General features: G+C 42.4%; 3 protein-coding genes across 3 annotated transcripts in view; 2 read left to right on the forward strand and 1 right to left on the reverse strand.

Annotated features, from left to right (window-relative positions):
• The window catches only part of inpp5kb (inositol polyphosphate-5-phosphatase Kb), a gene marked incomplete at both ends in the record, with an annotated part of 11,327 nt that extends 8,099 nt beyond the window's left edge, over positions 1 to 3,228 (forward strand). Inside the window, 5 exons of the mRNA XM_080849961.1 lie at positions 874 to 1,081; positions 1,578 to 1,715; positions 2,296 to 2,376; positions 2,843 to 2,947; positions 3,160 to 3,228. Of these exons, the coding sequence (XP_080706087.1) occupies positions 874 to 1,081; positions 1,578 to 1,715; positions 2,296 to 2,376; positions 2,843 to 2,947; positions 3,160 to 3,228 (601 nt within the window). The remainder of the gene's footprint in view (positions 1 to 873; positions 1,082 to 1,577; positions 1,716 to 2,295; positions 2,377 to 2,842; positions 2,948 to 3,159) is intronic.
• Positions 3,229 to 5,758: 2,530 nt separating this feature from the next.
• Positions 5,759 to 15,187, forward strand: nle1 (notchless homolog 1). Its single transcript, XM_080832300.1, has 13 exons — positions 5,759 to 5,834; positions 6,203 to 6,348; positions 6,701 to 6,918; positions 7,571 to 7,650; positions 7,743 to 7,819; positions 8,233 to 8,330; positions 8,500 to 8,692; positions 9,625 to 9,760; positions 10,167 to 10,213; positions 12,076 to 12,278; positions 12,773 to 12,932; positions 13,982 to 14,052; positions 14,601 to 15,187. The coding sequence occupies exons 2-13, from the start codon at positions 6,211 to 6,213 to the stop codon at positions 14,611 to 14,613; spliced, it is 1,434 nt and encodes a 477-aa protein (XP_080688426.1). The 5' UTR covers positions 5,759 to 5,834; positions 6,203 to 6,210; the 3' UTR covers positions 14,614 to 15,187.
• A 737-nt stretch (positions 15,188 to 15,924) lies between these two features.
• On the reverse strand, positions 15,925 to 20,079 carry slc25a1a (solute carrier family 25 member 1a; the record flags this gene model as incomplete). The annotated part of the gene is made up of 9 exons (XM_080844090.1): positions 15,925 to 16,039; positions 16,556 to 16,629; positions 17,023 to 17,138; positions 17,251 to 17,355; positions 17,647 to 17,731; positions 17,991 to 18,129; positions 18,215 to 18,314; positions 18,426 to 18,533; positions 19,815 to 20,079. The coding sequence occupies 9 exons, from the start codon at positions 20,077 to 20,079 to the stop codon at positions 15,925 to 15,927; spliced, it is 1,107 nt and encodes a 368-aa protein (XP_080700216.1).
• Between the last annotated feature and the right edge of the window lie 5,535 nt (positions 20,080 to 25,614).

Below are 25,614 nucleotides of genomic sequence, written 5' to 3' on the forward strand. Positions count from 1 at the left end.
ATGAGGTCATTTCCCAGGGAAGAGTGTGGTTTAGTAAACAGCCTGCTGAACGGCCAGACAGCTTGCCTTTCCGTGAACACCCATATCCCTTCCCCCATCACCTGGAGAGCGAGTGTGTGCGGAGCTTGCCCTGTTCACATGCATCACTATGTTTGTGTCACTGTGTGTGTACACTCACGTGTGTGTGTGTGTGTGTGTGTGTGTGTGTGTGTGTGTGTGTGTGTGTGTGTAACAGGATGCTGGTGCGTTTTTTGTGTTCAGTGTGTGTACAGTAGTCCACTACAAACTTTGTAGGGATAAGTGTATCGTGGCATCACCATTCCTCCCTCCTACTTGTGTGCACGCAGCTTATGCATATGAGCACTTACTAATACCACTGACACGTTCTGCTGAATAACAGATGTTATATATGTTAGATATTAAGATAACAGCTGATATTATATATACTATTCACAGATTAAAGGCTTAGATTTGAAACAACTGGTTAAACGCTATTCATCACTGGCAACAGGCAAAATTATAGGTTATAGGGAATCTTTTGGCTTTTCTAAATGAATGCAACATGAAGTCTGTGCGTACAAATGTTAGTCAAACGTATACCCTTGTGTGCCTCTCAAATGTTAGTTGGTAAAAGGGGTAACATGACCGAATTGTGTATAAATAATTTGAATATAAGAAGGTTCCTACTTCCTAAACCTAAAGGTTCCTAAACCTAGGTTCCTAAACCTAAAGGTTCCTAAACCTAGGTTCCTAAACCTAAAGGTTCTTAAACCTAAAGGTTCCTAAACCTACTTCTGTGGGTGTCTGCCGCTAACAGAACCAACCGCGGAGGAATAACTCTAACCCCCGTCTTCCTCTCTCCCCCTTGGGCAGTGGGAAGAAGAGGAAGCCCGCCTGGACCGACCGCATCCTCTGGCGGATCAGACCCAAGGTTACCGACGACGACGAGGGGTCCTGCACGGCGTCGTTAGTCGATGATGATGACGAGTATCCTGTGAAGGTGGCGCAGGATGTGTACAACTGTAACATGGAGTACGGAGTCAGCGACCATAAGCCTGTCTTTGGCATCTTCACCCTGGAGGTGAAGGCCTGGAGGGAGAGAGAGAGAGAGAGAGAGAGAGGGGGGGGGGGGGGGGAGAGAGAGTGTGTGCATGTATGAGAGAGAGAGAGAGAGAGAGGGAGAGATAGAGAGAGTGTGTGCATGTATGAGAGAGAGAGAGAGAGGGAGAGATAGAGAGAGTGTGTGCATGTATGAGAGAGAGTGTGCATTTTTTGTGTGTTTGCACATATGTGTGTGTGCATGCCTGTGTGGGTGTCATCAGGCGACTGCCACACTGTTTACACCTAGTTGCCATTAACACAAATATGAGTATAGTCATACTTGAGTATGATTTCTAAACTCTCTCTTTCTCTCCCCTTTGTCCGTCTCTATTTCTTTCTGCTCTATGCCTTACTCCACCTGCCTCCCACTCTGCCCCCCCCCCCACACACACACACACACACACACACACACTCCTCCGTCTCTTCCCCTCTTTTCTCCCTCTCTCTGTCTCTCTCCCTGTGTGTCCCTCCATCAGCTGCGTAAGAAGGTGGAGAGGCCTCTGGTGAGTCTGGCGGCGGAGGGCGTGTGGAGTGCTGATGACAACCCTCTGGCCTCCTACACCATCCAGGACACCTTCCCTGCCAGCACCTACGACTGGATCGGTCTCTACAAGGTCTTCACAGCACCACACACACACACACACACACACACACACACACACACACACACACACACACACACACACACACACACACACACACACACACACACACACACACACACACACACACACACACACACACACGTCCACTGGCATGATGGTGACATGAACCACCATGACTGTACAGGGTTTAGATTCAGTTTAAGTTTGTTTATGTTATCAAGAGGGACAGTGTACATTAATAAACATTAAAATGTAAATGCACCCAATTATAGCCAAAAGGCTAGTTTTCATTGGCAGTCGCCCTGCCAGAGTGAAAAAGACTAAACAACCTAAAAAAAGGCATTAACATTGGATCAAACAAAACATTGACAAAAAATAAAAACATTTAATAAAATGCTTAGATTAGATTAGATAAAATGCACCTTAATTGTGATGATGTGCAGAATACAGCCAATTAAATTCATCTGAGTAGAAGCACAAAAGAAAAGGATTCTTTACCATGTATGTGTGAACAGATGAACAGTGTATTATTGCATAAACGTCAGTATATTGCTATTATTTATCAGAGCATTCATTCTTCCTTATGCAGACTGACTTCAAGAGTCCCCTTGACTATGTGGCCTTCACCTGGGCAAAAGACTATGAGGTTCCCATTAATGATTTGGTTAAGGTAGGTCACAGTCATACACACACACGGCATACACATATGCCCCCGGAGGTGTGGGGTGATAGGACGGTCACAGTCAGTGTGTGTGTGTGTGTGTGTGTGTGTGTGCGTGTGTGTGTGTGTGTGTGTGTGTGTGTGACTGTGCATGTGTAAGAGAGAGAGAGAGTTAGAGAGTGTGCATCTATGAGAGAGAGAGTGTGCATTTTTTTGTCTGTGTGTTTGCACATATGTGTGTGTGTATGCCTGTGTGTGTGTGCGTGTGTGTGTGGGTATGCCTGTGTGTGTGTGCGTATGCCTGTGTGTGTATGCCTGTGTGTGTGTATGCCTGTGTGTGTGTGTGTGTGTATGTGCCTGTGTGTGTATGCCTGTGTGTGTGTGTGCCTGTGTGTGTGTGTGTGTATGCCTGTGTGTGTGTATGCCTGTGTGGGTGTGTTTCTCACGTTTCTTTGGCCCTGTTGGTGTAATGCAGGTGTGTATGAAGGGAGACGACCTCCCACTGCTCTCTGGCCAGTACATCCTTGGCTACTACAGCACCAACATGCAGAGTATCGTTGGCCTTAGCCCCACGTTTGCGGTAAGTCAATATCTCCAGTGCATGTGTGTGTGTGTGTGCGTGTGTGTCTGTGTGTCTGTGTGTCTGTGTGTGTGTGTGTGTGTGTGTCTGTGTGTCTGTGTGTCTGTGTGTCTGTGTGTGTGTTTGTGTGTGTAATCTAATCCATCACCTGCGCTAGCCACAACAAAGGAAGACGATTGATCCACCACTGTTTGCTCTGTTGCTTCCATTAGCTCCAGGAGTCCAGACTGGCAGTTCTGGAGGGTCTGGTGCCCCAGGACATCAACGGACTGGACAAGTGACTCCCTTCAGAGGGCCCAGAGATCCACTCACCAGCCTGCTGTCATGGCTGAACACTGCGCCTTCAGAGATCCACACCACCAGCCTGCTGTCATGGCTGAACGCTGCGCCTTCAGAGATCCACTCACCAGCCTTCTGTCATGGATGAAACGCTGCGCCTTCAGTTTGTCATGATGCCTTCCCTCCAAATGATGTGTTTATCATCAGCATGATTGTATAAGTAAAGATCACCTCTCATATGAGTTCTGTTGTATATCTCCTACTCTTTTAGTATTTTGTTTTCTTCTGTTTTGCTGTCGTTGTTTTGTCAAGCTCTCTGCACCAGTGAGAGTGGCAGGACAGAAAGTATTAATTGTTATGCCAGAAGGTTTAATTATTTAGATTATACAACTGTTTGTACCCTAGCTACTGAGGTTTGTGTGTGTGTGTGTGTGTGTGTGTGTGTGTGTGTGTGTGTGTGTGTGTGTGTGTGTGTGTGTGTGTGTGTGTGTGTGTGTGTGTGTGTTGTGTTTCTGTGTGAGGAGAGAGCGCATATCTCATGCCAACAAATTCACGCACAAAGTTCACTCACGAATGAGAGAGAGAGAGAGAGAGAATATTTTCAGTATGTTAATTAATTTGATGTAAAATATCCCTCAGTATGGAAATGGCAATGACTTAATGAATACCAAAATTATAATAATTACAATGGATCTCATTAAAACATTATGGAACAGTGTTGAACAAGATGATGTCTGTCCTTCAACTTAAGCATTTAGACAAATTAACTTCAGAACACTAAGTAGAGAAAAGACATGCAAACAGTCATGCGCACTAAACGTGCACACATACACACACACACACACACACACACACACACACACGTTACATCCATGGTGGTTACACAATACACAGGATCAAGATGATTTAAATCTGTGCTGGCCTGGGAGAACATGCAAGTGAAGTATGAAGACACACACAGTGATGTACTGAACTGAAGTACTCTTGAGGTAACGTGATGTTGTTAGTGCCATTTTCTATATTGTCAGATTTAGACATTATATCATTTAGATTCATATTTAGTGATAGTTAATTTTATTGAGGTACAGTGATGTACTGTACTGAAGTACACTCATGAGGTACTTTACTGGAGTATTTCCATCTTACGCTTCTTTATGCATTTCAGAGGAAAGTCCTGTAATTTCTACTCCACTAAATTGATTTGACAGCTTTAGTAACATGTTACTTAAGATGAATATATTACACAATGGACAATGTAGCAGGTTTTAAAAATACAACACATCGATCAAGATTAAACCAGTGGTTTCCAACCTTTTTAGTTTCTGAAGTCTTACAAAAAGCAAGGGTGTAGTTGGGGTCACTACTGTGAGTTGTTAACAGCTCCACCAATAATGATTTGTCCCTCTTCTCACAGGATTTTAACACGTTCAAATTATACAATCTCACCAAAAATCAAAGATTAGAAAAAAGTTCAGAAACTGAAAACTGTTCTTTCTTCTTTCCACTCCCATTAACTATTTGATGTCCTCACAGATTTATCTGGCGTCCTAGCTTCACCCCCAGCAGCTACAACAGTAACATGCTGTTTATACACTGATGCATCAGTATTGGCTTGGAGCTCCCCCTAGCGGAGAAACCTGTTGAAATTTGGTTTCTTCATTTATGACAAACGAGCGACTCAACAACTTTGCTAACACAGTCAAACATCAAGCAAGTACAAGACAAGACAAAGCAGGACAGCAAATAAACTACATACTTATCCAGCAGAAAGATGGCTAGCACAGTCAAGAAAAGATGGCTAGCTCTGAATCGAACTTGTATCCAAATCTGTCTTTCAGCTCTCGCCAACGAGTAAAAGCTGTTCCCATAGTGACTGTCACTACCCGATCCTAGTCGCACATGCTCAGACACAAAGGACCGGGCGGCTCCAGAAATCTTACAGAGCGCTGTAATTTCCCTACAGACCCCCTGATGGCAATGGCGGAGAGGCCATTCTCCCAATTAAAAGATACTGTAGCGGCACATTTTTTTCAAGCTGTTATTTTAAGGTAAAATTGTTACATATTGTTTCTTTAACATTTGATGATGACATACATAATACTATATAAAGTCAGAGGGACCAAATCAGAACTTTTACTTTAAAACTTTCAATATACATTTTGCTGCTTATATTTATGTACTTTTTCATGAAGGACTTTTAGCCTACTTGTAAAGGAGTTTACATCACGGTATTGGTACTTTTACTTAAGTAAAGGACTTCAATCTCCCTATTCATCACTGAGGAAGGCTATTGGTGCTATTTTTATTCCTTTCACCGTAGTTACACCATTGTACAAAGGATTCAGCAAGTTGAAGTTTATTCTACACAAGGCTTTGTGAATGCAAATGGAGTGCACTTGAACATTATTTAGTCAGCTATAAACATCATTGCCACAAGGTGGCAGTCAGCGTCGCACAATCTCCTTCCAGCTTCCACCACCGCTGGTCGCATGTTAATGACGCAAGTACAGGGTAATTACACTGCGTCCGTGTTGTCAATGGACACACGTGTGAACCAACTTTAGCTAACCAACTATATCTCAAGGCAGCTGTCTGTTATACAACCAGGGTATGTTCTTTCTAATAAACACTTTCGATTAGTTCGCAAATTTGATATGATTGCTTCACTCGAAAGTCTCCCATTCTATCCGCGTGTATCAACAATATCCTCTGTACAGTGTTGGTACTAGCTGTAAGTGAATTTGTAGTGAGCTACAACGATAGCTCGCCACGTAAGTCACATTAAGATATAACGTTATAGAATAGAAAACCTATCTACGAATCCAACACGCTTAAGAGCACGTGGCTGATCATAGTTAATAAAAGCGTGCTTTTATATAAGTTCAATTGGGCAATTTTAGATTGTGTCTCAAAGCTAACGTTACTGAGTCCAACACAGTGGTTCTCATGTGTCATCGTCATTGTTTGTATTTGTAGCAGGCAGAATGAGTGGAGAAGAAGTGGAACGTATGCTGATACAGTTTCAGGATGAAGCTGGCGAGGCCCTTGGATCCCAATTCGATGTTCCCCTCGACATCACCCCAGACAAACTGCAGCTGGTCTGTAATGCTCTGCTCCAGAAGGTGAGTTAGATGAAGCGTCTGACGTCCATGCTCACGGATGGGATGCTATTTGCGTCACTAGGGAAAGACAGATGTTCCTCTCGCCACGGGAAATGAGATCTGCTGCATCCTGAATAAACCCTTTATCAAAACATTTGGTCGACTGTAGACAGTTAAACTTCAACGTCTGACTAATTGGCATGCTCCACGCAGTAAACACGACTAGTGATGCATCATGAAGGTGTTGCAGCAGTTGCAAAACGTATTAACAATTTATGAACCGAGTTGTCTTCTGTTAACAGAGAGTAGTCGAAAGTTGAACATTGACACTGTGCTCACGAGCATCCCTTGCCTCCTCTCTCTTGTAACACAGGAGGAGCCAGTGCCCCTGCTGTTCTTCGTGCGAGACGCAGAGGTGGTGTCGTCCTTGAGGACGTGTGTTCAGAGCCTTGGCGTGGAGACGGAGCAGGTGCTCCCCGTGGTGTACCAGCCCCAGGCGGTGTTCAGGGTGCGGGCCGTGGCGCGCTGCACCAGCTCCCTGGAGGGCCACACCGAGGCCGTCATATCTGTAGCATTCAGCCCCACTGGAAAGTAAGGCTGGGTCTGGATAAACTAAAGTGTTGCATGAGTACTAACCTCTACCAGTCAGGCTTCACTGCGAGTTGAGGAATACTGAGGATTGACAGAGTCATACACAATGGATAATCAAACTTTATTATACACAGTTTGACTAACAAGAATGGGAGTATTCAGAGAATGCAAACCTCTGCCTTGTGACTTTGACCTTGACATCTGAAAATCTAATCAATTATTGCCATTATATTACCCAATCTCCCCACAAAGTTTGATGAAAATCGGTCCATGCGTTTCTGCGTTATCCTGCTGACAAACAAACAGACAAACAAACATACAGGGGTGAAAACATAACCTCCTTGGCGGAGGTAACAACTACCAGTCAGGCTTGACTGCGAGTTGAGGAAAACTGAGGATTGACAGAGTCATACACAATGGATAATGACTTGAGAAATATTAAATTATCAAATCAAACTTTATTATACACATTTGCTTTACTTTTATATGTATTGTTGTAATTATTTGGGTAATTTGTGTTACTGAGAGTGATATCTACTCATGCAGTGTGACAGAAAAGCTCATAGTAGTCGTCTGGCTTCTCTGTCAGGCTGTCTAAACAAAACATCCTTTAACGTTCATGTCCTTTAAAAGGCGTATTGTTTTTCCACAGGTATTTAGCCAGTGGCTCAGGTGACACTACTGTCAGGTTTTGGGATTTGAGCACTGAGACCCCCCACCACACTGTCAAAGGTGAGTAAACAAGCCTGCTCTGATGCTTTTGATTACTGCCAGGCTGTCATTAAACCGGCTGCCTTTTAACCACCGGTCTGACTTTCCTCCAGGACACACACACTGGGTTCTGGCTATATCCTGGTCACCAGATGGCAAGAAGTTGGCCTCAGGCTGCAAGAACAGTCAGGTAATGGGTTAATGGGTTCATTCTCAAAGAGCTGTATGTATGATCTTGATGGACAAGGCTAAAGCAAAGAACACCACAGTTTCTGTTTTGTTAAGAGTCTGTTGTTTTTGGATATTGTGACAAATTGTAGAGAACCAGTCCTCTTGTGGTCGGCCTCAAACATTAATAGACATGTCTAATAGAAGACATGGTGACAAAAGACACCACAGTTGACCTCCGTTGTCCCGTTTGTATGCTGGGACACCTGGAAGAACCTCAGTTCTCTTATAGTTGCCCTTGGGCTTCAAACAAAGGCATCCACATTAATATAGGTCTGTGTTCTGTAGTGTCCATGATGAGCTCAGCGGTGCAGCTTTGACATCTGTGCCGTGCCGTGCCGTGTTGTGTTACTGATAGCGGTGTGTCCTCTGCAGGTCTTCCTATGGGACCCCGTCACTGGACAGCAGCTGGGGAAGACTCTTACAGGCCACTCAAAGTGGATCACCTGCCTCTGCTGGGAGCCGCTGCACCTGTGAGTTGAATAGAAATCAGAAACAGATTTATTGTCGAGTAGGTGTATGCCTACCTGAAATTTGCTCTGGTGTATGGGTGCATACAGTAAACATAAAAACATAAAAAACAGTGTTCAGTGTAAGATCAGTGTTCTGCCTTTTGTCTGCTCATGGCCGTCGTCGTCATAGGAACCCAGAGTGCCGGTACCTGGCCAGCTCCTCTAAAGACGGGAGTGTTCGGATCTGGGACACGGTTCTGGGTCGCTGTGAGAAAATCCTCACGGGTCATACCCAGTCCGTGACCTGTGTGAAATGGGGTGGAGACGGGCTGCTGTATACCTCGTCACAGGACCGGACCATCAAGGTCTGGAGATCCAAAGATGTACGTATATCTATGGGGACATTTTTACACATCACAAGATTCATTTAGATGACCCGGAATTTCGACAATGAGTTCACTTGAGTTATATTTTTGGGGGTCTTATGATTCTAATGGTGACATCTGTAAGACATTCTATGCATTGATATTGTCATTGTATACTATCAACATGAAAAGAAAACCAATACAAATAATTTGCAAAAAAAAAAAATGTAGATGATGTTTTCTAAACCGAGTTAAGGAGGGAGGGGCCCATGGGGATAATTGACAGCTGTCACTCACCACACCACTTCTGCATTCCGGGAGATTTAAACCTGCCTGATCTTTTCTACGTCACAAGTGGCAGCAAAGCAACGCATCCTACATCCTCCCGTCCCCTTTCATTTTACTAGTAGACCTTCACTAGACTTTGCCTTAACAGCCAAACCACCTAAAGTTTTCGCACGCGTTTGCAGCACGGTAGATAGCTTGCTAGATTTTCGACCTGAACTCCTTACTGCTGCTTTCTAATACAGTCTGCATATGTGAGAGGAACAGAAAATAGTGCAGTTTGACTGTTGTCACGCATTCTGAACGGTTTGTCGTATATAAATTGAATTCAATTTTATTTACATAGCGCAACACAACAATACAATTGCCTCTAGGCGCTTTACAGAGCTCAGAGAGGAGAAGAGGGAGAGGAACGAGAGAGGGAGAGGGATGGAGAAGAAGAGGGAGAGGAAGGAGAGAAAGAGAGGGGGAAGGAGAGAGAAAGAAGAGGCAGAGGAAGGAGAGAGAAAGAGAGGGGGAAGGAGAGAGAAAGAAGAGGCAGCTGTAATATGCCATTTTAATGTGCCACTTTAATGTGCCATTCTGAATGGTTTGTCGTATATAAATGCCCCCAGGGAGTATTTTAATTCATTCCCTTTTTGTTACCCCTGGATGTTTCCTCGTAGGGGGTTCAGTGTCGCACCCTCCAGGGTCACGCTCACTGGGTGAACACCCTGGCCCTCAGCACAGACTACGTCCTCAGGACGGGTGCCTTCGAGCCCGCCACGGCCACCATCAACGCCCAGGACCTCAAAGGCTCATGTATGTGGACACACCTTATAGTACAGTCGTGGTCAAAAGTTTTGAGAATGACACAATTATGCATTTTCACCAAGTTTGCTGCTTCAGTGTCTTTAGATATTTTTGTCAGATGCCAGGGCGGATGCAGAGGTCTTGAAAAAGAAGGGTCAAAACTGCACATATTAACTTCATGTAATTGCCAATAAAAGCCAGTGACACTTATTAAATGTTTGTAATTATACTTCAGCCTTCCATAGTAACATCTGACAAAAATATCTAAAGACACTGAAGCAGCAAACTTTGTGAAAATGCATATTTGTGTCATTCTCAAAACTTTTGGCCACGACTGTACATCTTGAATGTCTTCAATATGCTGGATTCAGCTGTCTGTTCTGCTGGTAACTTGTCTTATTGTTAATCCACGCAGTAGAAGAAATCAAAGAGAAAGCCCTGGAACGGTACGACAAAGTCAGGGTAAGAGGGCTTTTCTTCCCCAACTAGTGGGACAGAATTCATTATATTATCAGTAAAAAGTTACAGGTCATTGTGATATCCATAGCCATGTTAGTCGTAACTCTCTTGTCCACTATCCTCATAGCCCAAGTTAGCCTTATCATCATCATCATCATCATAGCCCAAGTTAGCCTAATCATCATCATCATCCTCATAGCCCAAGTTAGCCTTATCATCATCATCCTCATAGCCCAAGTTAGCCTTATCATCATCATCCTCATAGCCCAAGTTAGCCTTATCATCATCATCATCATCATCCTCATAGCCCAAGTTAGCCTAATCATCATCATCATCATAGCCCAAGTTAGCCTAATCATCATCATCATCCTCATAGCCCAAGTTAGCCTTATCATCATCATCCTCATAGCCCAAGTTAGCCTTATCATCATCAAAGCCCAAGTTAGCCTTATCATCATCAAAGCCCAAGTTAGCCTTATCATCATCATCATCATCCTCATAGCCCAAGTTAGCCTTATCATCATCATCCTCATAGCCCAAGTTAGCCTTATCATCATCAAAGCCCAAGTTAGCCTTATCATCATCAAAGCCCAAGTTAGCCTTATCATCATCATCATCATCATCCTCATAGCCCAAGTTAGCCTTATCATCATCATCATCAAAGCCCAAGTTAGCCTTATCATCATCATCATCATAGCCCAAGTTAGCCTTATCATCATCAAAGCCCAAGTTAGCCTTATCATCATCAAAGCCCAAGTTAGCCTTATCATCATCATCATCATCCTCATAGCCCAAGTTAGCCTAATCATCATCATCCTCATAGCCCAAGTTAGCCTTATCATCATCATCCTCATAGCCCAAGTTAGCCTTATCATCCTCATCCTCATAGCCCAAGTTAGCCTTATCATCATCAAAGCCCAAGTTAGCCTTATCATCATCAAAGCCCAAGTTAGCCTTATCATCATCATCATCCTCATAGCCCAAGTTAGCCTTATCATCATCATCCTCATAGCCCAAGTTAGCCTTATCATCATCAAAGCCCAAGTTAGCCTTATCATCATCAAAGCCCAAGTTAGCCTTATCATCATCATAGCCCAAGTTAGCCTTATCATCATCATCCTCATAGCCCAAGTTAGCCTTATCATCATCAAAGCCCAAGTTAGCCTTATCATCATCATAGCCCAAGTTAGCCTTATCATCATCATCCTCATAGCCCAAGTTAGCCTTATCATCATCATCCTCATAGCCCAAGTTAGCCTTATCATCATCATCCTCATCCTCATAGCCCAAGTTAGCCTTATCATCATCAAAGCCCAAGTTAGCCTTATCATCATCATAGCCCAAGTTAGCCTTATCATCATCATCCTCATAGCCCAAGTTAGCCTTATCATCATCATCCTCATAGCCCAAGTTAGCCTTATCATCATCATAGCCCAAGTTAGCCTTATCATCATCATAGCCCAAGTTAGCCTTATCATCATCAAAGCCCAAGTTAGCCTTATCATCATCATCCTCATAGCCCAAGTTAGCCTTATCATCATCATCATCATCCTCATAGCCCAAGTTAGCCTTATCATCATCAAAGCCCAAGTTAGCCTTATCATCATCAAAGCCCAAGTTAGCCTTATCATCATCATCCTCATAGCCCAAGTTAGCCTTATCATCATCATCATCATAGCCCAAGTTAGCCTAATCATCATCATCATCATCATCATCATAGCCCAAGTTAGCCTTATCATCATCATCCTCATAGCCCAAGTTAGCCTTATCATCATCATCATCATAGCCCAAGTTAGCCTTATCATCATCATCATCATCATCAAAGGCCAAGTAAAGTCATTGACTCCTCATGTTCTCTCCCTCAGGGTCAAGGCTCTGAGCGTCTGGTGTCCGGCTCGGACGACTTCACGCTGTTCATGTGGAACCCAGCGGAGGAGAAGAAGCCCGTGGCGCGCCTCACCGGCCACCAGGCCCTCATCAACGAGGTGCTCTTCTCTCCAGACGCACGCCTGCTGGCCAGCGCCTCCTTCGACAAGTCCATCAAGATCTGGGAGGGACGCAGCGGCAAGTAAGAGCCTTCAGTACTCGTCGTATTGGCTTAGAGTGTCATTTTCATACGCATATTTTTTGGATGGAATGAGTAGTATTTCCTCACTTGATGTATAGATGCATTTACATGATGTAAGGTAGATAATAATAATAATACATTTTATTTTTAACGCACTTTTCATTCAAAAGAATCTGAGTGCCTACATACAGTCCTGCTCACCATTATTGGCACACCTAGTAAATTTGAGCAAACAGGCTATGAAAAAATATGTCTTTGCTGTTTATCCTCTTCGTCTTCCACTCAAAATATTCACAAAAATCTTACCTTTTCATTGAACAGTTTAGTGGTATTAAGATGGCAGTAAACCTCAAACTGATGACTTGATAAAGTATGAATTCATGGTGTGAGGTCACATAAGCTTGCTCAGGTTGGAATCATGTTTGACCCAATACCCTGCGCATGAATGTGTCGGTTGATTTGACCTCACCTCCTGCTCTCCTCTCCTCTGGCAGATACCTGACGTCTCTGCGTGGCCACGTGTCGGCCGTGTACCAGGTGGCGTGGTCAGCGGACAGCCGCCTGCTGGTGAGCGGCAGTAGTGACAGCACTCTGAAGGTGTGGGACGTGAAGACGGGCAAACTGCACACCGACCTGCCGGGGCACGCCGATGAGGTGAGAGGCTGGAGAAGGGCTCACCTGGATGCATGCCTGGGTTCACCACTTACATTTACATTTAGTCATTTAGCAGACGCTTTTGTCCAAAGCGACGTACAAGGGATAGAACAATCAAGCTAAGAGCATTAAAACCTGGTGTAACAATAATTACTGCTTATTTTTTTTTCAAAAAAATTGAAAACAACATAGAAAGAATGCATTCACTTGTGACACTGAAAATGTGCCTGGTCAAAACTAGCGATCAGTGTCATATCCAGGGGGTTCGCTCCGGTAGTTTCCTATGCTGTAATCTTTTTCAGAACCAGTTTGTTAGATGTTATATGGGAGACATATTTCCTATTTCAGCTTTAGTGTAAGAAACATCATAAGCTCATCAGGGAGAGCCTCTGTTCCTTGTCAGGCGTTTGGTAACTCTGTGAAATGTTGTCAGGCGCTTGGTAACTCTGTGAAATGTTATCAGGCGTTTGGTAACTCTGTGAAATGGTTTCAGGCGCTTGGTAACTCTGTGAAATGTTGTCAGGCGCTTGGTAACTCTGTGAAATGTTGTCAGGTGTTTGCTAACTCTGTGAATGTTGTCAGGTGTTTGCTAACTCTGTGAAATGTTGTCAGGTGTTTGCTAACTCTGTGAATGTTGTCAGGTGTTTGCTAACTCTGTGAAATGTTGTCAGGTGTTTGCGAACTCTGTGAAATGTTGTCAGGTGTTTGCTAACTCTGTGAATGTTGTCAGGTGTTTGCTAACTCTGTGAATGTTGTCAGGTGTTTGCTAACTCTGTGAATGTTGTCAGGTGTTTGCTAACTCTGTGAATGTTGTCAGGTGTTTGCTAACTCTGTGAATGTTGTCAGGTGTTTGCTAACTCTGTGATTGTTGTCAGGTGTTTGCTAACTCTGTGAATGTTGTCAGGTGTTTGCTAACTCTGTGAATGTTGTCAGGTGTTTGCTAACTCTGTGATTGTTGTCAGGTGTTTGCTAACTCTGTGATTGTTGTCAGGTGTTTGCTAACTCTGTGAATGTTGTCAGGTGTTTGCTAACTCTGTGAATGTTGTCAGGTGTTTGCAGTAGACTGGAGTCCTGACGGCCAGAGGGTGGCCAGCGGAGGCAAAGACAAGTGTCTGAGGATGTGAGTACACACTCGTACGTTTACACTCACAAATATGGATAGAGTTGAACTTAAGTCTAATATACTCAGGTATATATTAGACCTACCTCGTGATATAAATGTATGTCGCATTTATAAGAACTCTTTCCAAACTTACACATGGTAATAAGGAATCTTTTTTCAACTGAGCGCACTAATTTGTAAAAAAAAAAAAAAAAAAATCACAAACATTGTCCCACGCTGCTGTGATACTATAATTTCCCTTGGGTAATCAATAAAGCTTGCCTTCACAAGATTTATAATTGCTAGATTATATTTATATATTTATAATTTGCACAAGATTTATAATTGCTAATACAATTTCAATGCCAATTAAATCCCTTGTTCTCATCAACGTGAAAGATTTACCACAGTTGTGTCCGTGAGACCTATATATAACCTAAACACTTCCCTTGTGAACCTAACCCGCCTAAGCCCATTGACTAACAGTAATGTATTTATCTTAGCATCTGCCTGAACACCTGTCAGGTTTGTTTACGTTGTCTGTTTCTCTGTCATCATGTATGTAGATGGAGGAGGTAGCCAGACCCGACCCGACCCCAGTCCTTGCATCATTCAGTGAAGAAACGTCACTAGCCCTGATCTATGAAGCGCTCATGAGAAAGGCTACTGAACCAGCACTTAATCATCCAGTGACCTACAACCAACTGTCTGACCCAGATAGATTGCTTTAGTCTCGTGCAGGATTGGGTGCCAGATCAGATGAGAGTGAAGGGGATGGAAACGGCACGTTTTTATTGTCTGTCTTGCTCGCAGAGGGCTGAGACTGAGTTTACACCGGTCTAATCTCTACCTAATCTGCGTCTCTTAGCCTTAACGCTCATGTTAATACCAGCCACTCTGCCTGAGGTGCATGTTGTTTCACCGCTGATCATCTACAACTGACGTAAATACAGATATGCTTCCCCCCTTTTCTGCACAACTATGAGATGTGTTACTACAGAATGGTGGAGTATATTGTCAAATAAAATGGTTCGTTTTCTACCCAGTACAGATGGGGGGCAATTATGTTCATCATTGAACTGAATCATGTTTGAGTATATTACAGATATGTGCATTTACACAATGTCATTTGCAAATAAAACTCCAATTCAAATATGTGTTTGTGTGTGTCATGTCAAGTTTGAGATAATTGCCGTGACTAGGAACCATAACAATAAAAAACGGACACTAAACCTGGTTAATAATTTAATACAGGGAATCTTTCAACTTGCATTTTCCTCAAATCTTATAAGAATTGTTCAGTGTCAATATGTAACAAAAGCTAGAACTGAGTTCAAGTAACAAAGCAGCATTATGTTCACCTCCAGCGTGACTGAGCCTTTATGCTATATAGATCATCTGCAACATGACCGCTGTTCTGTGTTTGAGCACGGTGCTACCTTTAACGTCACGCTAAAGAGGACACATTGGTCAGAGCTGGAGACGGAGCATTTGCTCGTGTCGCTCGCTAACACTTCTTTTAGGTACAAGCTATCCACATACTACAGACCTCATGTTCCGTGACTGACTACGTAAGAGCATGGTGAATAACAAGACACTTAGCGTTAGAGTTCACAACAGTGAAAAAAATTAAATAAAAATAAAAACATACAGTGCAAGGCTGAACATCAACAACAGTATTTCTGAAAGAAAGGTACAAAGTTTTGCATTAATGCCTAGCTTCTTCGTCAGCAGTTTTTAACTCCACGACACAGATGGTGTGCACTCCTCACGAAGGACTCCAGGTTAAACTAATTGTACCAATCCTAGCCAGCCGTGTTTAGAAACATCTCCCTCTTCACCGCCTAAAGCTCCACCATTCAAGTAAGTTCCAGCACTCTCGCCTCACTCTTATTCGGTCTGCCACACGTTGTTTAACAGTTTCACCACCTCCTCGTAGATCACAAAGACGATGGCTACGTCGAGACACACTCTGCCCAGTCGCGGCACCGTGCCTTTGTAGAACCTGTGAAAGAACACAAGGTCAAAGGTCAGATGAGGGAGTGAACCTGAGGAAGAACAGTGCAAGGTCAAAGGTCACTTGGAGTGATCATGCAGGTAGTTTCAGGGGGGCGGAAAGGAGATCATTATGGGGGAGAAGATGGAAGTTGATGGCAGGAAAAGCCTCCTAAAACCTATTCAATGCTACACTCACAGGTATTCTTTCTGAAACCTATTCAATGCTACACACACAGGTACTCTTTCTGAAACCTACCCAATGCTACACTCACAGGTACTCTTTCTATAACCTACCCATTGCTTGTCAAAACACCATTAATTGCACATTTGTGGTTCAATCAATGCGCTTACTTTGCACCCCAACTTAACAAAGAATTGGGTTTGCCTCAGAAGAAGTCAACACCTGCTAACTAACGGTTCACTTCATTCATCATTTAAGCCAAATACACCCATGCTGTCCCCCTTCTGCCTGGCCCCGTCTGAACACTTAAGAGTGTTACACTAATTGGCAGGAGATGCTTACGCTTGTGGTCCCTCGTTCCTCAGGATCTGGAAAGCACAGTCGGCCGTGTTTCTGTAGCGGTGGGCTTCCAGGCCCTGAAATGGAAACTGAAGATTAAACACGCCCCTAGAGATTCCCAGATTAAACACGCCCCCTGGAGATTCCCAGATTAAACACGCCCCCTGGAGATTCCCAGATTAAACACGCCCCTAGAGATTCCCAGATTAAACACGCCCCTAGAGATTCCCAGATTAAACACGCCCCTAGAGATTCCCAGATTAAACACGCCCCTAGAGATTCCCAGATTAAACACGCCCTTAGAGATTTCCAGATTAAACAAGCTCCCTGTAGATTCCCAGATTAAACACGCTCCCTGGAGATTCCCAGATTAAACGCGCCCCTAGAGATTCCCAGATTAAACACGCCCCTAGAGATTCCCAGATTAAACACGCTCCTGGAGATTCCCAGATTAAAACAAGCACACTTACCTGCATTCTAGTTTTGATCACATCAAGGGGTGTGTTGCCAAACACACTTGCGGCCCCAGCTGTGGCACCAAACATAGCCGTCACCACTGGGTGCATGTCACGTCTGGGGTCATCACCTAGGAAACGCAGTTCAGAGGTCACACTTGGTCCAAACAAATATTTCTCAGCATTCTGTTCAAGACTCATACAGAAAGGCAAGTGTTATATGTATGTGGAGGAGCTTCTCACCTTTGTACCAATTCCGTAGAGAATTCATGACATAAAACCGGATGGCCTGGTTGGACCCTTGCTTCAGCACTGTTGCTGTGAGCCCTTGGTAAGTGCCTCGGATGCCTATAAAGTTCAACAGGATCTATTTTTATATAAAGCAATTTCATCTGTCCAGTGATGAAAGAAAAACATTAACGCATTGAATGATGCACATTTCATCACAATTTTTTGCCACACGTAACTAAACAAGTTTTATTTAAGAAATGGTCATCTGCCAAAGTTTAAATTAACTATCAAAGGCTTAAACCTTTTGTTTATCAACCTGCTATTGAAATGACAGAGGCCAGTCCTATGTCTTAAGTGACTAACTGAAGGGATACTGGCGCAGTCTTTAGTGATTGCACTCAGTTTTACCTTGGTCCCTTATGATTTCACGAACGCCATGGAAGAAGCCGCGATACCGCGGACGCAGTGAGCACTGGTCATGGATGAACTTCACCTGAGGTGAGGGAGAGTGAGGTGTTACAAAACAAGACTGTGTTAACTTCAAATACATTTGCAATTGTATTGTACATTTCACTTTTTTTTAACAATCTCTATATTTGGATTTGGCATTACTAAATACATCAATACCATAAGAAACCAACAATCGAAAAACACTTTCAGTAAGCAATGCAAAAAATTGCTTAGTTGAGAAGTGTTACATTTTATTAACTATTTTGTCCCCTCCCAAGCTATACATTTAGCAGCAGACCCACCTTGAGCGTCTCCATTGGACAGACTACCAGCACAGCTTCAGTGACACCCGCTCCCAGGCCACACAACAGGCTGCGGGTGTTGTCAAGGCGACCATTGGCATCCCTCATAGGACTACTAAGCACCTCAAACGTGCCAAACCTGCATGGCGGATTATGTCTAGTTAGTGAGGGAGCATTCATGAGGAAGATTATTTAGCATTAGAGTAATAATAACCGCCTCTTACCGTACGGCCGACTTTGGAATGGAGCCGTAGAGAAGAGAGCTGAGGCCACGATACAATCCTTTAAGGCCATGATCCTGCACTGTCAGCTTCACACAGTCTCCTGTGAACACAAGGATGCTGAGTGGTCAACCACACCGCTGCTTCACCGAAGGAATCAATAACTTGAACTGTTTCAATGCTAAATGAACTACCATCTTTGTGAGTTTCTTACCGATGCCCCTGTATCTAGGGTTAGTGGCCCGTTCGTCTAGCTGAAGTTGTGTCTTGACATATTCTGTTGGGAAGGTGATGCAGATCTCAATCCCGCCTGCAATTCCACCTGTGAGGTAAACACCGATATGGTAGTCAAGTCAAGTCAAATGTATTTATGAAGCACATACAAAAGCTCACGCTGACCAAAGTGCTGTACAATTAAATCACAATAAAATAAAATATCAAAACAAATAGAAACCAGGATAGGGCTAATATGGTCTCTTTTCCGGGTACCAGTCAGGAGCATTGCTGTGGCGTTTTGGACTAGTTGTAGGCGGGACAGGGACGAATGGCTAATTCCAGTATACAAGGAATTGCAGTAGTCTAGCCAGGAGGACATAACGGCGTGCAGAGTTTGGCTTTGACTACTGCATTGACCTGTTTGTCAAATTTAAAGGCCAAATCGAATATTACACCAAGGTTTATGACTTGGGGCTCCACCAGAGTAGACAGATTGCCTAGGCTGCTGGTGGTCAGTTTGATGGAGTCAGGGATGCCGAATAATATAACTTCAGACTTATTCTCATTTAATTGTAGGACATTTTGTGCCATTCAACACTGGATGTCCTCAAGGCAGTCAAGTAGAGACCATGAACAAAATATACTCAGTTAAGGCACAGAATAGATCACTAGCAGCATTTTTATCTCCATGAATTGATAACACATCGTAAAGTTGTTATGGTGAGGAGAGGATGATATACATGGACAATTCGTGTCCGTCCACATGAATGGACAGCTAGAATTGTAAACAAGTTGAGCTGGACTCATGGCAGGCTGATCAGAAGAAACTGCACTAAATGTGTTTGACAACCATACAATTGTTCTTATTGTTCTTCTTGTTGTTCACAAGACAGCTCGGAAAGATTTATCTAAGTGGTAACTGATCCGGAAATCCCTAACTTTCGCGATGGTAAGACATGTTGCAAAACCGTTAGTTTGTAAATTGACCCCACTACAAAGACTTTTAGCTAGCTGCTAACAGTTTAATGGGGGGCTGTATTGTTATGAAGTTAAGGCTCGATGTTGATTAAGGTCAGTCGTTTAAGTTGTGGTTTAGTGTGAATAAACGTGTTTTCTATACCAAAAAGCAACATACAGCGGTTTCACTAGCTGTTATACATCTGTTAGGAGAGTGTCAACTTAAAACATGCAAGTTATCCAACTTTGCTGTCAGGCTGAGATTGTGGGAGGCAAGGGCAACTCCGCCGTCTCCTCAGTATTAGCTAGATAGCTAGCAAGCTAACTGCCCTGCTATTTCTGCCTTGCCGGTTCGCCGGTATGACAAGCATAGACGCAGGGTACCAATAGGTTATAGTTCACACAATACCAAAGGAGTTGTCTTATTTACCTGCAAGAATGGCTTTTCCAGGGTGTGTTACCTTCCTTCCACCAACAGAAGCGGCAGCCAAAGTCCTTTTTGACGAACACGAATGGAAGAGGTCTTGGGAACGGTATACTGCAGCAGTGCCAGTTTGGTTAACGTTAACGTTACCCCAACATGAGGATGGAATTGAGGTCGGTGGATGCTGTTGCTGCTGCGAGCATCCACCCCTGAAACCTACATTTTTACACGGCCCCTCTGAAATGGAAAACGGTTTCCACAACGACGACATGATTGCCTTTCGTCTCTAAATCTCTGCAAACACAGTCAATCGCTAATTCACGAAAGCTTGGCCACCACAACCCTGAGCCCGAGACCGTCTGACGTATTAGCCAATTGGCTGCGGCCAACACAATAACAGATGGACCACTGTATGGCGTGGTCGCACCACACTCATGAATTATAAAGTCAAAACTAAGCATCTAGATAGGCGATTGGCCAAATTCCTCCTAATTACATAATATATTCTGCGACTGCATCTACTTAATATTAAAACATGGAAATAACCAATGATGTTGCCGCGGAACGGGACTTCTAGGTCACTGGTCTGATGCGGTGATGTCAGCAAATTGAAATGCAATTGGTCAAAGCACAAACAGCTGTGCTGATTAAATCAATTTCTGTCTGATATACCACTTGATGTTTGCAGGTAATTTGTCTCCATAATGGGGTTTTGAATTTATTGGGTGGACAAGGAATAGATTTGTTTCACCAAACACAAGAGGCTGTGACTATAGACCAGATATTTCACAAGTCTGCAATATTATATATATATATATATATATATATATTATATATTGAGTAATTATCTTTTTAAATAAACCTGGTATACATTGAAAATAAATTTGGAGAGGCATCCTCAATTTGTTGAAATTTGGCCAATACACTGTGAATGCAAAGGCTACCAGATGTAGGCTATATATTTATATAAACATAGCACAAAAAGTAAGGACATTTGTGTTTGGTAGATTATTTCTTTGTTGTAACAATGCTTCTTGGCAATACATCTTATACCGTTGGAAAGCCTGTTTATTTCCCTTTTAAATGGTGCCACATTTGTAAGGAACATGCATTTGGGGGATGCAGAGCTGAGTATGGTGGTTGCGCATTGAAAATGTGCCAAAATTGCTAAATGCTAATTTCTAAATGCTAAACAGTTTATTCTTATGTTGGTTCACTCTTGTTTTTAGTTGTTTTCGTGGATTGGACGATTGAACTCTTGATCAGTAACAAGGAACAAACCAGACATATTGGCAATTTTACACTTTATTCATTTAATACACCCTCAGGAGCCTCAGGAGCGGTTGGAAGATCCATACGCAGCCACAACAGCCTGGCACCACCTCCTCATGCTGGTCACCAACCTGGTCACACATTGCTGTGGGATGGCATTCCATTCCTCAACCAAGAGTCGTTGCAGATCAGCCATCATGGTTGTGTTGGTCACTAACACGCACAGCACGCCCAAGCTGATACCAAAAGTGTTCAATTGGCTTGAGGTCTGGACTCATGGCAAGCCGTTACGTTCTCTCCCTGATAGTGTATTAAATAAATAAAGTGTAAAATTGCCAATGTTTCTTGATTGTTCCCTGTTACTGATCGAGAGTTCAATCATCCAATCCAACAGACAACTCAAAACAAGAGTTAATACCAACAGGAGAATAGGAGAATTTTGGCACATTATTCATGGGCACAACTCATATACTCAGCTGTGCTGCTCATCCCACAAATGCATGTTCCTCACAAATGTGGCACCATTTTAAAGGGAAATAAACAGGCTTTCCAACGGTATAAGATGTATTGCCAAGAAGCATTGTTACAACAAAGAAATAATCTACCAAACACAAATGTCCTTACTTTTTGTGCTATGTTTATACATATATATTATTATTATTATATATTCTGCCTGTGCATTTGAACTTGTAAATCAGTTTGCATTGGAATAATGACTCCTGCCCTTGGCCGTGTAAAATACGCCTCCCAGGTGGTTACGAAAATAAATGAATTCGTCCCTGATGTTCGATCCATCTGTAAAATCATTTAATAGGGAAGAGTTCAACGGACAGCTGCAGCTCTGGGTGTATGAAGGGACAGTAATCAGACAGCAGCTCCCCCAGCTTACTCTCCTCATCCTCGTCATGGCTGTCTCCTTCACTGAGGTAGCACGCCTTCACCTGCTCAAAACCAACTCACGGGCATCAGTCGACTTTAAATACAATTATTTTTATTGGATTTCACATACAGATGAAATGAACATAAAAATCTACAAAATCAACTCTAATAGAATATACAAAATAAAATGCAATAAAGTAAATACATACATTAAATAATAAAACCATAAGAGACAGCAAATGGGTACGGGGAGGAACTGGGTTGGGGTGGAGGGGGTGGGGGGGGTGGGGGGTGGGGGGGGGTGGTGTAAGGCTTTAACTCATGAGACTGTCCGAAGAGCAGTTATTGAAGTAGTTTAAAAATGGCTGCCAAACCTTGTGGTATTTTCTAGTTTAAGGTGTGCCATAACATCCTTTACCCACTGACCAACGTCAGTCTACTTTAAATACATCTGGTGACTTCGTACCTGTGTTCCTTCAGTTTAAAGCAGGCTACATTACATAGATGTAAATGGAACACGGAACTCTGCCGACTCGTTTGAAGCTAACACAACATTCTTTCATTCCAAGGTATCCATGACGAGGCTGATTGTCTTACTTCAAAGCTCCTTAGAGGGCATCTGGTCTCCTGGCAGTATTCCAGCACCTGTTCCACAAAGTCGAGGTCCAGGTAAGCATTGACCATAAGGGATTGTAACTGCCAGCACGTCGTCACCAGCTCAAGGAGATCTCCATCCACGGACTCATAGCAGTTGTCGATTTCCACAGACAAGACCTGCTCTCAAAAATATTGGGTTGACATTATTTATCATTTAGAGCAGCTGGTATTAGGCATTGCTAATATATTTAGAGTGAATTCAGTCCTTAATTTAAGAAGTCATCTGATACCTCATAGTTCCACTGCACAGGAATGTAGCTGCTGCTATTGCATTAATAAAACATTAAAACACTATGATGTTTTTTAACACCAGAGGACTTATATATATATTATTCCATATGTATTCAAAATACTGGTTATTATGACTACCACTGCTTTGCATGGCGTCTATATAGTGATTGTCAAAGATGATTTTTCTTCTGTTTTTATTAATGTATTAATTTATTTATCAAACTATTTTCCATTGATTTTTGGTCAACTTGGTACGATTCTAGCCCCACATGACGGACACACAAAATAAGGTTTGTATCAGGCTAATGAATCTCAAGAGCGGCTTAAGCTGAAGTTTGGAAATTTGGTGTGTTATGCTTATGCTTGTCTATATTCTTTGGCCATGCATGCTACATTTTGTTACATTTGCTCCATAGGAGGTGCTGCAACTGACACGTTTCAATTTCTCAAAAACTACTTGAACTGAAATTTGGAAATTTGGTATGCTTATATTTGACTACATTTGCTCACATCTCTTAAAGTTCCATTTGGCTGGCTCAACAAAATTGTTTATGTAGCGTCATTAATAAAGGCACTTGGAAGCTATCTTCCCAATTTCAAACTAATCGTCCATAAGTTGTTTCTAGAAGATGTTACACCACCTGTTTTCCTCAGACACAGTCTAGTCTATCTTAAAAAAACATTTTTGACCTTAAATCCTTACAGAACATTTACCAAATCATTCTATCGTTTGCTACTTGGGGCAGTTGGTACATTGTGCTTGGAGCCTGGAACATTTTTAAATGATATTATGATAATAAAAGTATTAGTAGGGAAAGGCGCGCTCTACTTCAAAAAAATATAAATGCGTTTTCGGGTGCAAGTAAAAGAATGTTAACTATGAGTAGAATAAAAACCGCACTCTCAAGCTTTTGTCAATAATATTAAGACCAGTTTATTTTGCACAGACGCGTTTCGGCCTTAAGCCATCGTTAGTGTGTAGTGTGGACAACAGAATGGATGCTTTTTATCAGCAAAGGTCAAGGGTTACAAGAGACACATGACATCAACAGGTGACAACAACAGGTGATTATACACATAGATATCTATAATAAAGGCTAGATATCCTGCCTGCGTTTCTGGCCGACGGAGCCGAATGTCCGCACATTTCGGCCATTTTGAGGACAGTATAGCTCACTCCCCCTTAACATTGTGTTGGAAGTGGTACTTTTTAAGTAACCAGAACTTGCTCAATTTTCAACCGATTTTCAAACGGGTTGGTTTGTTATAAACGTAAGATATTTCTTATGGCACTACATACTTATGAAGAATTATAAACATGGGTTTTCATATGAAAATAACATTGACAGGTCTCTGACAGGTCTCGTTTCAAGGGAGTGTTCAATAGAGCAGGTTGCACAAAATTCTGGCATCTTCATTGGCAATAAAGTCCGCAATTTCCGGTCGAAATCATAATGTAAGATGTTTAACAAACCAACCCGATTGGAAATCATGTGCAACTTCAGTTTTATTATGTGCAACTTAAGTTATATTGAAAAGAAAGAACAATTATGCCTCGCCAATTGATGTAAAATGACTGATACACAATAGCCGTGATACACAATTAAGCTGCACATTTCAACATGTTCAAGCATCCAGAATTATTACCAAGGTAATGACGATTGTAAATCAAGTCATTTGTAAATCCGTCAAAAATGTCCGCGAGATAAGAGTGTAAACGATTGTGAAGATCACTGACGTTACCTAACGTACCACTGATCCCTACCGGAAGTATACTGTCCTCAAAATGGCCTCCTGTGCGGACGTTCAAGAGACTGCCGTTGCACCCCCTTGATTATACATACCCCTCTCCTGCACATGCTTAGGCGTCTTATAGTGTCACTGTTTCACACCCTTTCAGTGTGCAGACCACACAATCACAAAGTATATATATTTTTAATTTTGGAAACCTTTCGGGATCTTTCTTATCTAGTGCTGTTTCAGTAAAAAAAAACCTTGGTTTACCGATTCAAAAGATTAGTAAGGACAGAAATGGATGCGAGTCAAAATGATGGAAAGATAAGTAACTCCACATTACTTGAAAACTAGGCTACCTTCTCTGTGTCACTCACAGATCGATAAAATATGGCTTAACAATTGCAGCTTAAGGTTAGAGTTCTTGGGGCCAAATGGATGGCATGTTTATTTTACTTAACCCTTTAATGTCTGTTGTATCATATTTGCCACATGCATTTTTGAGGGAAATCTTACTCTAAAAATATGTATATTGTTAACAATATTTTATTATAGAAAATGTCCTCTATTGAAGCTACTTATAATTAGTTAATATTTTGTAATTTCTATTTCTCTATGTATTAAATAAGAGATAGCAGGTATTTAAGGTAAATATATCAAGTATGAAATATAATACAGCAAGTATTAAAGTTAATTTATCTGTAAATAACTCATTGTCAATTCACAATGCTGAAAGAAAGATCATCTCAGCACCTCTATGATGATGTGAAGCTTGGTGTTTGAACTTGGGTCCCTTTCCTAAGGTGGAGCAAAAATGTTGCCTTATTTCACCACTTGGGGGCGCTGTAATAAGCTAATATGCTAAAAGGTGTATTAGGTTCCCATTTGAAGGTTCCCATTTGAAACACGAATGGGAGCATTCAGAGAATGCAAACCTCCGCCTTGTGACCTTGACCTTTGACCTTGACATCTGAAAATCTAATCAATTATTGCCATTATATGACCCAATCTCCCCACAAAGTTTGATGGAAAT

Source organism: Sprattus sprattus (genome assembly GCF_963457725.1).
Source record: "Sprattus sprattus genome assembly, chromosome: 1".
In the NCBI taxonomy this organism is placed as follows: Eukaryota; Metazoa; Chordata; class Actinopteri; order Clupeiformes; family Clupeidae; genus Sprattus; species Sprattus sprattus.

What these genes read in the sequence shown, in the direction of transcription:
- nle1 (XM_080832300.1), top strand. Translation starts at nt 6,211, where the DNA reads ATGAGTGGAGAAGAAGTGGAACGTATGCTGATACAGTTTCAGGATGAA. An exon ending in GCATTCAGCCCCACTGGAAA is followed by an intron (nt 6,919 to 7,570) that starts GTAAGGCTGGGT and finishes GTTTTTCCACAG; the next exon opens with GTATTTAGCCAGTGGCTCAG. An exon ending in TGCTGGGAGCCGCTGCACCT is followed by an intron (nt 8,331 to 8,499) that starts GTGAGTTGAATA and finishes TCGTCGTCATAG; the next exon opens with GAACCCAGAGTGCCGGTACC.